This window comes from Rana temporaria, unplaced genomic scaffold, assembly GCF_905171775.1.
Source record: "Rana temporaria unplaced genomic scaffold, aRanTem1.1, whole genome shotgun sequence".
NCBI classification, from domain to species: domain Eukaryota; kingdom Metazoa; phylum Chordata; class Amphibia; order Anura; family Ranidae; genus Rana; species Rana temporaria.
The window spans coordinates 8,208-23,383 of record NW_024404829.1 but is presented as its reverse complement, the minus strand read 5'-3'; the positions used below and the strand labels follow the sequence as shown (position 1 = coordinate 23,383).

General features: G+C 37.5%; 1 protein-coding gene across 1 annotated transcript; it reads right to left on the bottom strand.

The window, feature by feature from the left end:
* Positions 1 to 1,059: 1,059 nt before the first annotated feature.
* Positions 1,060 to 7,968, bottom strand: LOC120924044 (P2X purinoceptor 7-like). Its single transcript, XM_040335064.1, has 5 exons — positions 7,943 to 7,968; positions 6,081 to 6,138; positions 5,926 to 5,991; positions 1,361 to 1,719; positions 1,060 to 1,273 (listed from the first exon to the last, which is right to left on the bottom strand). The coding sequence occupies exons 2-5, from the start codon at positions 6,081 to 6,083 to the stop codon at positions 1,084 to 1,086; spliced, it is 618 nt and encodes a 205-aa protein (XP_040190998.1). The 5' UTR covers positions 6,084 to 6,138; positions 7,943 to 7,968; the 3' UTR covers positions 1,060 to 1,083.
* Between the last annotated feature and the right edge of the window lie 7,208 nt (positions 7,969 to 15,176).

The following is a 15,176-nucleotide window of genomic DNA, read 5'->3' as shown; positions in this document are numbered from 1 at the left end:
TTACAGAAAACTTTTGCCATGGGTTCGACAAATTCTGCTTCATTTCTACTTTTGTAGTAGTCATTGCAAAGGAAATGAGGATCTTTTCCGTCAGATTTGGCAATCACTACTACATCATGTAAAAAATGTGCATGAATGGGAAGTCGACAATGTAAAGCATAAATGCTTACATGATCCGATGAGTGTGAATTCTACCAATGTTAAATGGCTAGAAGATGATTCGGCTGCATACCATGCATTGTCCACAATTGTCCTTGATGCCAAATTGGACAAAGACATCAAGCATTTAACACATTTTTGTCAGACTGGGATTATCGAAACCTACCACAGTATGATTTTAAAATTTCGGCCTAAAAGAATTCATTTCCGATTCGATTCGATGGAAACGAGAACCAAGTTGGCAGCTTTAAGCCACAATCATAATGCGATTCGTAAGCCCGCTCTGACAAAAAAAATTGATGAAAGCGGTCAGGTAATCACCGTCGAAAGAAAAAATTTGGAATATCCAAGGGGCAGGAAAAAATGGATAGTTCGAAACGTATACGAAAAAATGAACAATGAACATTTATTCCATATTCTCGCAAACATGATTAACATTGTGGAGGGCAAACTCACCAGTTCTTGGCGATCAAAAAATAAAGATATGCCCAAAAACATAGCGCCAGTTGAAAGACCTGAAAAGAGTCTTGCCATCAGGCAACACATGAGCAGATTTAAGAAATCTTAAATAAAAATAACAAACTCTCTTTTTTATTTTTTGTTACCTTCTAATAATATGTGTGATAAGTTTTTATTTTATGTTCTGGAGAGACATAAAATGTAATGTTTTTTGTTATATACAGTTGACTTGTATTTTTTTTGTAAATTTTTATATATATATATATTTTAATAAATAAGATATTGTTAAAAAATGTGAAATTCTCTTCTTATTTTCCGATATTAGTTTTGCATTAATGAAAGTACATATAAAAAAATAAGGAAACATAAGTACTTTTTAAATAAATTTTAATAAATATAACACATAACCAAAATAAAACAAATCAAACCTTTACAGAAAAATAAAATAAAAAAATTAATTTTTATTTAATCCAATGCCATTTCTGCGGCATCGTAATCCTGTGAATATTTAAATCCAACATAAGTTGCATTTGGATCAGGGAAAACCTCTCTAATTTTTTTGACAGCACACGACGGGATGACTCTACGGTTTCCCTTTCCTAAATAACCGTAAATCCAAGTTATAAATAAACGGTAAGCCGTTTTCCTCAATCTTCTATTGGAAAAAAAAAAATAAAAAAAGTAAGTTAAATCTATATTTTTATTAATGTTTTATTAGACATATTAAAGTTTCTATAAATACCTGTTGTTATCGGCATCTACAAGTGGTCTTTCCTCAAGGTACATGAAATTATTAGTGAGTCTCACATGGGCTTCTGTTGCTATTTGCGAGATAAACATTGGAGCAAATATTATACAATTACTTCCTTCTGGTATACTTTCTCTAACTGGCTCGATGTCCCTGCAACACACAGACTCTATTTGTGTTGGCATAGTTCGGCAACAACCGCAGTGACACCAAGCTGTATTACCAATTCTATCTACACCAAATTCTGGTTCTTCGCTTTCCGGATAGTCTTCATAGGTTGGGTTTGCAGTGAATGCTTGCTCCGTTTCATTCCCCTCAAATCTTGCCAATAGCTGAGCAATCATTATACTTCTCTGTAAAAAATGTAATACAAGAAAAAGAATATATGTAATAATAAACATTTGTAAATTGAAATTTAATATATATATTTTTATCAAGTTTGATAGGTATAATTTTTTAAAAAATAAATAAACTAAATAAAATATTTATTAATATCTTAATATTTATTATAAAAAATCAAGGATAAATATGCTTTTTAAAATATTCTATTTTTGTTTTCAATGGGAAGTTTTATTGTTTATTTTTATATCTCTCTCTAATGTGTGTAGGTATGTACAATAAAACAATATATATATAAAATAATATATATATATATATATATATATATATATATATATATATATATATATATATATATATATATATATATATATATATATATTTATAATTTAAACCAAACAAGAGAGAGATAAAAAGAGAGATAGAGAGAGAGAGACAGAGTATAGAGAAAGAGATAAAAAGTATACAGAGAGAAAGATTAAAGTGAAAAAGAGAGTAGAGAAAAGAGAGTTTAGAGAAGGAGAGTATAGAGAAAGAGTGTATAGTGAGAGATAGAGAGAGAGAGTATAGAGAAAGAGATGGATAGAGAGAAAGATAAAGTATCGAGAAAGAGAGTGATAGATAGTATATAGATAGAGAGTATAGAGAAAAAGAGAGAGAGTATAGATAAATAGAGAGTATAGAGAGAGAGAAAGAGAGAGAGATTGAAGAGAAAGAGAGAGAATATAGAGAGAGCGAAGGAGTAGAGAAAAACAGATAGAGAGAGAGAAATAGAGAGACCTAGAATCAGAGAGAGTATAGAGAATGAGAGAGAGAGAAAGTATAGAGAGAGAAAGAGAGAGAGAAAGGGACAGTATAGAGAGAGAGAGTATTAAGACAGAGTGAGAGAAAGAGTATAGAGAAAGAGAAAGTATAGAGAGAGAGAGAGAGAGTATAGAGAAAGAGAGAGATTAAAGAGAAAGATAGAGATCAGAGAAAGACAGAGAAGGAGTATAGACAAAAAGAGAGAGAGAGAAACAGAGAGAGAGAAAGAGATAGAGAAAGATGGAGAGAGAGAGAAAGATAGAGTATATCGTAAGAGAGAGAGAGAAAGAGAGATTATAGAGAAAGAGAGAGAAAAAAAGAGATGAAGATAGAGAATCATAGAGAGAGAAAGATAGTATAGAGAAAGTAAAAGTATAGATAAAAAGAGAGTATATAGAAAGAAATATTAAAAATAGAAATAAAGAGACAGACAATAGAGAAAGAGAGAGTATAGAGAAAGAGACAGTATAGAGAAAGACAGTATAGAGAATGAGAGAGTATAGAGAATGTGAGAGTATTTTGAAAGAGATAGAAACAGAGAGAGACATATTTATAGGAGACACAGATATAGAGACAGACATATTTATAGAGAGAGAGAGATATAGAGAGAGACATATTTATAGAGAGAGCGATAGAGAGATGGTGATGTAAAGATAGAGATGGAGAGAGAGATGGTGATGGAGAGATAGAGAGAAGGTAGATGGAGAGAGAGATGCTGATGGAGAGATTGAGATGGAAAAAGAGAGATGGAGATGGAGAGATAGATAGATGATGATGGAGAGATAGATAGATGATGATGGAGAGAGAGGGAAATGGAGAGATGGAGAGATTGAAATGGATAGATAGAGAGATGGTGAGATAAAGAGATGTGGAGATGAGGAGATGGAAATGGAGATAGAGATGGAGGGATAGAGAGATATGGAGATGGAGAGATAGAGAGATTGATATGGAGAAGGAGAGAAGGAGAGATGGAGAAGGAGAGATGGAGAAGGAGACATGGAAAAGGAGACATGGAAAAGGAGAGATGGAGAAGGAGAGATGGAAATGGATAGATAGAGAGATGGGGAGATAGAGAGATGGGGAGATAGAGAGATGGGGAAATGAGGAGATGGAAATGGAAATAGAGAAGGAGAGATAGATATAGAGAAAGTGATGGAGATGGAGAGATGGAAATGGATAGATAGAGAGATGGGGAGATAGAGATATGGGGAGATGAGGAGATGGAAATGGAAATAGAGATGGAGAGATAGATATAGAGAAAGTGATGGAGAGATGTAGAAGGAGAGATGGAGAAGGAGAGATGGAGAAGGAGAGATGGAGAAGGAGAGATGGAGAAGGAGATGGAGAGATGGAAATGGATAGATAGAGAGATGGGGAGATAGAGAGATGGGGAGATAGAGAGATGGGGAGATGAGGAGATGGAAATGGAAATAGAGATGGAGAGATAGATATAGAGATGGAGAAGGAGACATGGATAAGGAGACATGGAGAGGGAGACATGGAGAAGGAGAGATGGAGAAGGAGAGAAGGAGAAGGAGAGAAGGAGAAGGAGAGATGGAGAAGGAGACATGGAGAAGGAGACATGGAAAAGGAGACATGGAAAAGGAGACATGGAAAAGGAGACATGGAAAAGGAGACATGGAAAAGGAGACATGGAAAAGGAGACATGGAAAAGGAGACATGGAAAGGGAGACATGGAGAAGGAGAGATGGAAATGGATGGATAGAGAGATGGGGAAATGAGGAGATGGAAATGGAAATAGAGAAGGAGAGATAGATATAGAGAAAGTGATGGAGATGGAGATGGAGAGATGGAAATGGATAGATAGAGAGATGGGGAGATAGAGATATGGGGAGATGAGGAGATGGAAATGGAAATAGAGATGGAGAGATAGATATAGAGAAAGTGATGGAGAGATGTAGAAGGAGAGATGGAGAAAGAGAAATGGAGAAGGAGAGATGGAGAAGGAGAGATGGAGAAGGAGACATGGAGAAGGAGACATGGAAAAGGAGACATGGAAAAGGAGACATGGAAAAGGAGACATGGAAAAGGAGACATGGAAAAGGAGACATGGAAAAGGAGACATGGAAAAGGAGACATGGAAAAGGAGACATGGAAAAGGAGACATGGAAAGGGAGACATGGAGAAGGAGAGATGGAAATGGATGGATAGAGAGATGGGGAAATGAGGAGATGGAAATGGAAATAGAGAAGGAGAGATAGATATAGAGAAAGTGATGGAGATGGAGATGGAGAGATGGAAATGGATAGATAGAGAGATGGGGAGATAGAGATATGGGGAGATGAGGAGATGGAAATGGAAATAGAGATGGAGAGATAGATATAGAGAAAGTGATGGAGAGATGTAGAAGGAGAGATGGAGAAAGAGAAATGGAGAAGGAGAGATGGAGAAGGAGAGATGGAGAGGGAGAGATGGAGAAGGAGAGATGGAAATGGATAGATAGAGAGATGGGGAGATAGAGAGATGGGGAGATGAGGAGATGGAAATGTAAATAGAGATGGAGAGATAGATATAGAGAAAGTGATGGAGAGATGGAGAGGTGCAGATGTAGAATGAGAGATGGAGAGATATAGAGATGGAGATGTAGGTGGAGATTGAGATGGAGAGATAGAGAGAAGGTGATGGAGAGATAGAGAGATGGTGATGGAGAGATGGGGAGATGGAGATGGAGTTATGGATAGAGAGAGAGAGATAGAGATGTAGATGGAGATATGGAGATGTAGTCTGGGATGGGGATGGACATGGAGATGAAGCAATTGGGGGATGTAGATGGAGACATTGTGATGGGGAGATGGAGAGATGGGGAGATGGAGAGATGGAGAGATATAGAAATAGAGTTAAAAACGGAGATGGAGGTGGAGATGGAGATGGAGAGATATGGAGATAGAGATGAAGATGTAGAGATAGATAGACAAAGATGGAGATGGAGAGATAAAGATGGAGATGGAGAGATGTAGATGGAGATATAGAGATGGATATATAGTGAGATGGAGAAATAGAGTTAGATGTTTCACAAAAACATAAAAAAAAATGGGCAACATATATAAGAACATTAAATATAATAAAAAAAAATATATATATATATATATATATATATATATATATATATATATATATATATATTTTTTTTTTTTGAGTAGTAAATGTATTTTTATATTGTAAAATGTAATTTTTGTGGAGATATATATATATATATATATATATATATATAAAATTTGTGTGTATATATATATATATATATATATATATATATATAAACACACAAATTTTGATTTAGATAGATCTATATATCTATCTATATATATATTTATATAGACAGATATAATATGAATTAACTAGAGATATTTATTATATATATATATGTATAAAGTTAAATGTTTAAAAATAAGACTTACTCTTTCTTCATGAGACAAAGCAAGATAACTATTTGGACTCAATGGAGCACTGTCCTGGTTATTGGCCTAAAAAAAAAAAACATTTAAGAGTGTTTTTATAATGATTAAAATATAATAATTTTTTTAAACAATATTAGAAAGATTTATTCACTTACCATTTCAAAAAGAATTTTGATCAGATCACAGATGATATAGAATAATAGATATTCTCTTCTGAAAAATTAAATTTTTAAATAGGGTGAACTCTACTGAATATTTGTACATTTTCAATAAAAACTGCTTTAATTTTTTTTTTATTACAACGTAAAATCTCTCTATATCTATATATATATATATATATATATATATATATATATATATATATATAATATTTTTTTTTTTCAATAAAAAAAAAAAAATATATATATATATATATATATATATATATATATTAATATTATATAGAGATATAATATGTCTGTATTTATTTATGATTTTATTTTTTATTTTTTACCATACATCTAAATTATATTGAATACAGAAATATTTATTGTAGTAAGGGTTGGTAGATTTTTTTTTTCAGGTTCAGTTTGTATCAGTAATGGTGTTTCCCCTGGCTGGCCCTCTTTGGGTTTACATAGAGAAGATAACATTTAAAGGCTAGAGATAACAAGCATGTGCTCAGACTGCATAATTACATTAGATTTTAAATAATAAAGTAATAAAAAAACCAACACACACACACATATATATATATATATATATATATATATATATATATATATATATATATATATATATATATATATATATATATATATATATATATATGAATGAGTTATTATATATGCTACATATAAAGCTTTTTTTGTGGGATTCATATAATAAAAATATATAGATATGTGTATATATAAATATATTCACACAAACACACAATGTGTGTGTATATATTTCAGTGTTTGTATATTTACATATAGATCAATATATAAATTTATATATATATACATACACACACCTGAAAACTTTTTAGTTATATATTTCATTTTATTACAAAAGATAAATTGAGAAAAAGTGAAGTAAAACTGGTCTGGTAGTAAAATTGTAATCTTTGTACTATCAGTGACCTTTCGATGTTGGGGAGTCTGCCATTGCAAAAAAAAAAAAAAAGATAACACAGAGTTTGCAACCGAATAAATTAGTTTTGGCCTCTACAGGAACTCACTAAATGACTGTATTTCTTTGTTTCTAAAAAAATATCTATAATTATTTTACCTATATATATCAATAGAAAATGTATTATAATCCTATATAGATTAATAATAAGAATAAATATACATTTGAATTTTGATTTAAATTTTTTAAAAATTATAAATAAATTAATAAAAACCATAACATTATTGTTTTCGAATATATACACATCTGTAATATTTAGTGTATTTAGAATTATAGTAATGCTTTTTATTATATACATTATTTTAAAAAGAGAACATTTTTATACATTTAAATTTTGACAGTAAAGCTAAAGATAAATATAAGTATAAATACATTTCGTGTGTATATATATATATATATATATATATATATATATACATGTGTATATATATATATATATATACGTGTATATATATATACACACATACATATATATATATATATATATATATATATATATACACACATATGTATATATATATATATATATATATACACACACTTATATATACACATATATATATATATATACACACATATATACACACACATATATATATACACACATATATACAAACACACATTTTTTTATATATATATATATATATATATATATATATATATATATATACACACACATATATATATATATATATATATATATATATATATATATATATATATATATATATATAAAATATTATATAATATACATATATATATTATTAGCAAGTTTATTAAAATTGTCATTCAATAAATATCATGCCAAAATAAATTTTACTATATTCAGTCTATTTAGTGGATCTAGAAAATAGGATTGCCTTACCTTACTATCAGCTGCTCAGTGAATGAATGGAGCTGCAGCTGATAGCTAAGGTAATACAACGGGGCGTGAACTTCTGACGCCAGCCGTTGCTATAGCAACCTTGCAGTGTTGACGGCGACGCTCGCCGTCAACACTGCACATGCGCGGGATCGAGCGGTGAATGCTGGGAGGCCAGCATTCGCCCGATCCCGGAAGAAGACCCTGTCGGCTTCAGTATGCCCACAGGCAAGATGGAAACGTCCATCGCAGGAAAATCTAACTTCTCTTTTTCCGAAAAAGAGCGCATCGGACGGCTGGACGTGTGGGACACCCTGTTAGGGAATCAGGAAAGGTAAGTGCTGCACATTGCTTATAAAAAAAAACCCCACATGCCGCCGAACTACCGCTTTAATATATATATATATATATATATATATATATATATATATATTGTGACAGGAAGTCAGGTAAATCTGTGGGTGTTGTCACTGATAGGACATACATTTCTGCCTTGTTTAGACGATACACAGATTGTTATCGGGCGTCGGCTACAAATGTAGCCAGAAAAGGCTAAAGGCCATTGAAAAACTTCAGCTGTTCAGAATGAAGCAATCAAGGCCTTTATAAGTAGCCAGAGGATTACCACTTTGTTGCTGCATCATTCCTGAAGCCCCATACACACCATCAGATTATCTGCAGATTTTTGTCTTCAGATTTACCAAAACCATGTAGTACAAGGGCCTGCCTGATTGCATACAAATTGAAACTCTTATGCCCCGTACACACCATCACTTTATGTGATGAAAAAAAACGACACTTTCTGTGAAGTAAAAAATGACATTTTTGAAACTTCAATTTTCAAAGACGAAGTTGCATACACACCATCGTTTTCTCACAATGATCTTGCAAAGTGAGGTTACGTTCCACCACGTTTTCCATTGAAGCTCCCTTCATAAGTAGCTTCTGGGCATGCGTGGATGAAAAAACGTCTTACAAAACGACGTTTTTTGCTACACACGGTCAATTTCTGTGAAGTAAAAAGTGCACTTTTGAAAAACGACACATAAAATTGAAGCATGCTTCAATTTTTTTTGGTCGTTTTTTACAAGACATAAAACGACGTTTTCCCCCACACACGGTCAATTAAAGTGACGTTTTTAAAAACGTCATTTTTTTTCATCACATAAAGTGATGGTGTGTACGCGGCATTAAGGTTTGACCTCATATTATATGGTTTTGGTAAATCTGAAGACAAAAATCTGCAGATAATCTGATGGTGTGTATGGGGCTTAAGGCTTTGTGAGTAGGAGAGCAGCGTACTGAAAGTCTCCTGATGAGGTGAGGAGACCATTGACTTTTTCCTGTGTTATAAAAATCAAAAGACTACTGTTTGTGCTGTATGACCAGCACTGTCTGCCCAGCGCTAGGTTCAGGTTCCTGTGTGGAAGGTAGACGCCCAGAGTGGCTAGGATTTATTTTATGTTTGACTTTGTTTATTCTGTTTGGATGCTTGCAATTGTTTTCCAGCAAGATGGAAAAATAAACCAAAAACTTTATTTTTCAACTGTCTTCGACTGCCAGTCTGTATAAACTCAGTGTGTGGTGAACCCAACCAAGGGGTCACACACCCCGCTACCGAGCTAACCCCTCACATATGGTGGAGAATGCGGGCAATTAAATTAAACCCAATATGGAGGAGATACTGAAACAGCTGGCTTTAGCAAATGCAAATCAGCAACAGACGAATGCAGCTTTGCAGCGGAGCATTGCAGCTCAACAACAGAGCCTTGCAGCTCAACAACAGGCTCACCAAGAGAGCATTGCAGCTCAACAACAGAGCCTTGCAGCTCAACAACAGGCCTACGCAGCTCAACAACAAGCTCACCAAGAAAGCATTGCAGGCTTGGAACAGAGACACCAGCAGCAAATGGAGGCCATCGTGAAACAACTTCAGAGACAGCAGACCGAGGCTGGGAGTCAGGCCAGTAACATACCGACTTTTCGGGTAAGACACTTGTTGCCAAAGATGACTGCAGGAGAGGACCAGAAGGTTGATCTGTTACCATTGCCATGAAGAGGGACATGTAGCAGCAGTTTGCCCAGCGGGTGATGAACCCATGCAATGTGACTTTCTGACCGAGAGATGACAGTCCCTTTTTGCAACCACATGCACTGCAGTAAAGGGAAATGAGAAACCATTATATAGAATGTGCTTAGATGGTAAAAAATGTTGTGGTATTGTTGGATTCAGGTAGCCTGGTCACCTTAGTGAAAAGTGACCTAGTGGTGGGAAAAACCTTACATCCGAGGAAAATGGCTGTAGTTTGTGTACATGGGGACAGTCGAGAATATCCGGTGACTACCATTTCCTTTGAAACCTCCCTCGGTAACTTGTGTCACCAGGTGGGTTTAGTTCCCAAACTGCCACATGACGCCATTGTGGGAAGGGATTTCCCAAAATTCTGGGAACTCTGGGACTGCCCAGATTCCCCAGTAGGTGGTTCTTCTGAGGCTGAACCATCTACTCCAGAAACCTATAACTGTGAGGATTCTCCTGAGTTTCCATTCTCAGTATTAGCAGGGGAAACACCAGTCCCTAGGGAGGAGCCTGCTACCTCAGAAGAGGAACAGCGGCCAATAGGATTTGATGACCTCGAGGTGCACAGAGAAGACTTTGTCACTGAGCAATTGAGGGACCCCACATTGCTAAGATCCCGGGAGAATGCAGTGAAGATAGATGGGGAGTTAGTTAATCCTGACGAGAGGGTTGGCCTCCCTTACTTTATTATTGAAAGGGACCTGTTATATCGAGTGTCACAGAGGATAGAGGACACCATTGAGCAACTGGTAGTGCCTAAACCGTACCGCAAGATGGTTTTGGAACTGGCCCATGGGCATATTCTTGGGGGACATTTGGGCGCGGAAAAAACCCGGGAGAGGATCACCCAGAGGTTTTATTGGCCTGGGATCACTAAAGAAGTGGAATTGTACTGCTCTTCCTGTCCAGTGTGTCAGATCACTGCACCCATGCCACATTTCCGCAGTCCGTTGTTACCCCTGCCCATTATCGAGGTCTCTTTTGAGAGGATCGCCATGGACCTGGTTGTCCCCTTACTGAAGTCCAATAGAGGGCACCAGCACATCTTGGTAATAATGGACTATGCCACCCGGTACCCAGAAGTGATTCCTCTCCGAAACACCTCTGCTAAAACAATTGCCAAAGAGTTATTTCAGGTTTTCAGCCGTGTGGGTCTTCCTAAGGAAGTCCTAACTGACCAGGGCACCCCGTTTATGTCTAGGGTGACCAAAGAACTTTGTAAACTCCTGAAAGTGACCCAATTACGTACATCAGTATATCACCCTCAGACAGACGGGTTAGTGGAAAGGTTTGATAAAACCTTAAAACAAATGTTGAGGAGGTGGGTGTACAAAGACAGGAAGAATTGGGATTATCTGCTCCCTTATCTGATGTTTGCAATAAGAGAGGTTCCCCAGTCGTCCACAAGGTTCTCTCCGTTTGAGCCACTGTATGGGAGGCACCCTCGGGGCCTACTGGACATTGCCAGGGAAACATGGGAGAGTGAGAGTTCACCCCATCAAAGTGTGATTGAACATGTGGCCCAAATGCAAGACAGAATTGCCCAAGTGATGCCGATTGTGAAGGAACATATAGCCCAAGCCCAATTGGCTCAACAATGGATTTACAATCGTGGGGCCCAGGTCCGTTCCTTTGCACCTGGTGATAGGGTGTTGGTGTTGGTCCCCACGATCGAAAGTAAATTCCTAGCCAAATGGCAGGGTCCATATGAAGTGTTGGAAAAAGTGGGAGTGGTGAATTATAAAATTAGCCAACCGGGAAGACGAAAACATGAGCAGCTCTATCACGTAAACATGCTGAAACCATGGAAGGATAGAGAGTCCTTGGTCGCTGAGACTACCCGAGTTTCTGCTCCATTTGACCGGGCTGTCCCTGAAGTTGGGATAGCGGAGACTCTATCCAAAACTCAGAAACAGGAGATTAAAGAATTTGTGCTCCGTAATAAGGAGAAGTTTTCAGAACTGCCAGGTTGGGTCTCCGGAGTTGAACATGACATTATCACCACCCCAGGGGATAAGGTCAAGTTGAAGCCCTATAGAATTCCAGAAGCCCGGCGAGAGGCAATTCGCCATGAAGTAAAACAAATGCTTGAGCTGGGGGTGATAGAAGAGTCAAATAGTGATTGGTCAAGTCCCATTGTCTTAGTGCCCAAACCAGATGGAAGTTGGCGATTTTGTAATGATTTTCGCCGCCTTAATCAAATCACTAAGTTTAACACCTATCCCATGCCCCGCATAGATGAACTGATTGATCACCTAGGCACTGCTCAGTACATGACAACCTTGGACCTTACCAGGGGTTGTTGGCGGGTTCCTCTCTCGGAGTCGGCCAGGGAGAAGGCAGCATTTGTGACTCCAGACGGGTCTTTACAATATCTGAGAATGCCTTTTGGGTTACAAAGTGCTCCTGCCACATTCCAACGCATCATGGATGAGATCCTTCAGCCTCATTGAGCCTATGCTGCTGCATGCCTCGATGACGTTGTCATCCACAGTGAGGATTGGGAATCACACTTGCCAAAAGTTCAGGCTGTGTTGGATTCCATCTGGAAAGCTGGGTTTACAGCTAATCCAAAATAATGTACCCTTGGGCTAGAAGAGGCGAAGTATCTGGGGTATACTATTGGAAGAGGTCTAATTAAGCCCCAAATAAACAAAGTTGAGGCTATTCGGGATTGGCCACATCCCACCAACAAGAGACAGGTTCGTGCATTTTTGTGCCTCACAGGCTGTTCCCCTGACCAATTTGACCAAAGGGAAGGAGTCTGTAATGACCAATTGGACTCCCGAAGAAGAGGCAGCTTTTCAGGCTTTAAAGCAGGCCTTATGTAGTCAGCCAGTTTTAAATTCGCCTGATTTTTCACGGGACTTTGTGGTTCAGACAGATGCGTCAGATGTGGGTTTAGGAGCTGTCTCAGGTTATCAAGGGGGAGGAACACCCTGTTATGTACCTCAGCCGAAAGTTGAAGGCCCATGAAGAGAATTATGCCACCATTGAGAAAGAATGTTTGGCGGTGAAATGGGCTTTGGATTCTCTCCGGTACTACCTCGTGGGTAGACATTTTGAGCTGGTGACGGATCATGCCCCGTTGAAGTGGATGGCACAGAACAAAGCGACCAATAGGAGAATAAATAGGTGGTTTCTGGCCCTCCAAGAATTTAGTTTTGTGGATCGCCCCGGTGCTAAAATGGGGAATGCAGATGGGTTGTCCCGAGTGCATGCCTGCCTGGCAACCTGTGTCCCAAACCTAGGGTTGAAACAAGAGGGGGGGTATGTGACAGGAAGTCAGGTAAATCTGTGGGTGTTGTCACTGATGGGAGATACATTTCTGCCTTGTTTAGACGATACACAGATTGTTATCGGGCGTTGGCTACAAACGTAGCCAGAAAAGGCTAAAGGCCGTTGAAAAACTTCAGCTGTTCAGAATGAAGCAATCAAGGCCTTTATAAGTAGCCAGAGGATTACCACTTTGTTGCTGCATCATTCCTAAGGCTTTGTGAGTAGGAGAGCAGCGTACTGAAGGTCTCCTGATGAGGTGAGGAGACCATTGACTTTTTCCTGTGTTATAAAAATCAAAAGACTACTGTTTGTGCTGTATGACCAGTACTGTCTGCCCAGCGCTAGGCTGAGCCAGGCTCCACAGATAGGTTCCTGTGTGGAAGGTAGACGCCCAGAGTGGCTAGGATTTATTTTATGTTTGATTTTGTTTATGCTGTTTTAATGCTTGCAATTGTTTTCCAGCAAGATGGAAAAATAAACCAAAAACTCTATTTTTCAACTGTCTTCAACTGCCAATCTGTATAAACTCAGTGTGTGGTGAATCCAACCAAGGGGTCACACACCCCGCTACCGAGCTAACCCCTCACTATATATATATATATATATATATATATATATATATATACAGTATATCCAAGACTTACGATACTATCAATAGGGTATTTCTGATGTAAATTCACTATAATGTATAATAAGTGTGGCTGTAGGTGTGACATCATCGATTGTGACCCCCTATAAAAGGGATCGCACGATCGATGACGCCGCCACAGTGAAGAACGAGGAAGAACGAGGAAGCCGTGTTTACACACGGCTCTCCCCATTCTTCAGCTCCGGAGACCGATCGCGGGACTCCAGCGGCGATCGGGTCCGCAGGTCCCGCGGTCACGGAGCTTCGGACCGGGTCGAGGGAGCGCGCCGCGGGCGCGCGCCCGCCACCCCACGGCTGGGCTTAAAGGGCAACATGCATATACGTTGATGTGCCCAGCCGTGCAATTCTGCCGACGTATATCGGCGTGAAGGGGTCCTTAAGTGGTTAAACATGATACAACCTGCTTTAACCACTTGACAACTGGGCACTTAAACACCCTTAATAACCAGACCAATTTTCAGCTTTCGGTGCTCTCACATTTTGAATGACAATAACTCAGTCATACAACACTGTAACCAAATGAAATTTTTGTCCTTTTTTTCCCACAAATAGAGCTTTCTTTTGGTGGTATTTGATCACCTCTGCGGTTTTTATTTTTTCCGCTAATAATGAAAAAAGAACGAAAATTTTGTAAAAAAATGAATTTTTTTTCATTTCTATTATAAAATTTTGCAAAAAATGAATTTTTCTTCATAAATTTGGCCTAAAATGTATACTGCTACATATCTTTGGTTAAAAAAAAAAAAAATTGGGTTATTATTTAGTCTGGGTGAAAGTTATAGGGTCTACAAGCTATGGTACCAATTACTGAAAATTTATCAATTTGATCACATCTGAAGTACTGACGGCCTTTCTCATTTCTTGAGACCCTAACATGCCAGAAAAGTACAAATACCCCCTAAATGACCCCTTTTTGGAAAGAAGACATTCCAAGGTATTTAGAAAGAGGCATGGTGAGTTTTTTGAAGTTGTAATTTTTTCCCACAATTCTTTGCAAAATCAAGGTTTTTTTTTTTTTTTTTTTTTTTTTCCACAAAAGTTTCATATTAGCAGGTTATTTCTCGCACACAGCATATTCATACCACAAAATACACCCCAAAACACATTCTGCTATTCCTCCCGAGTATGGCGATACCACATGTGTGAGACTTTTACACAGCATGGCCACATACAGAGGCCCGACATGCAGGGAGCACCATCAGGCGTTCTGGAACACCCAGACCAATTCT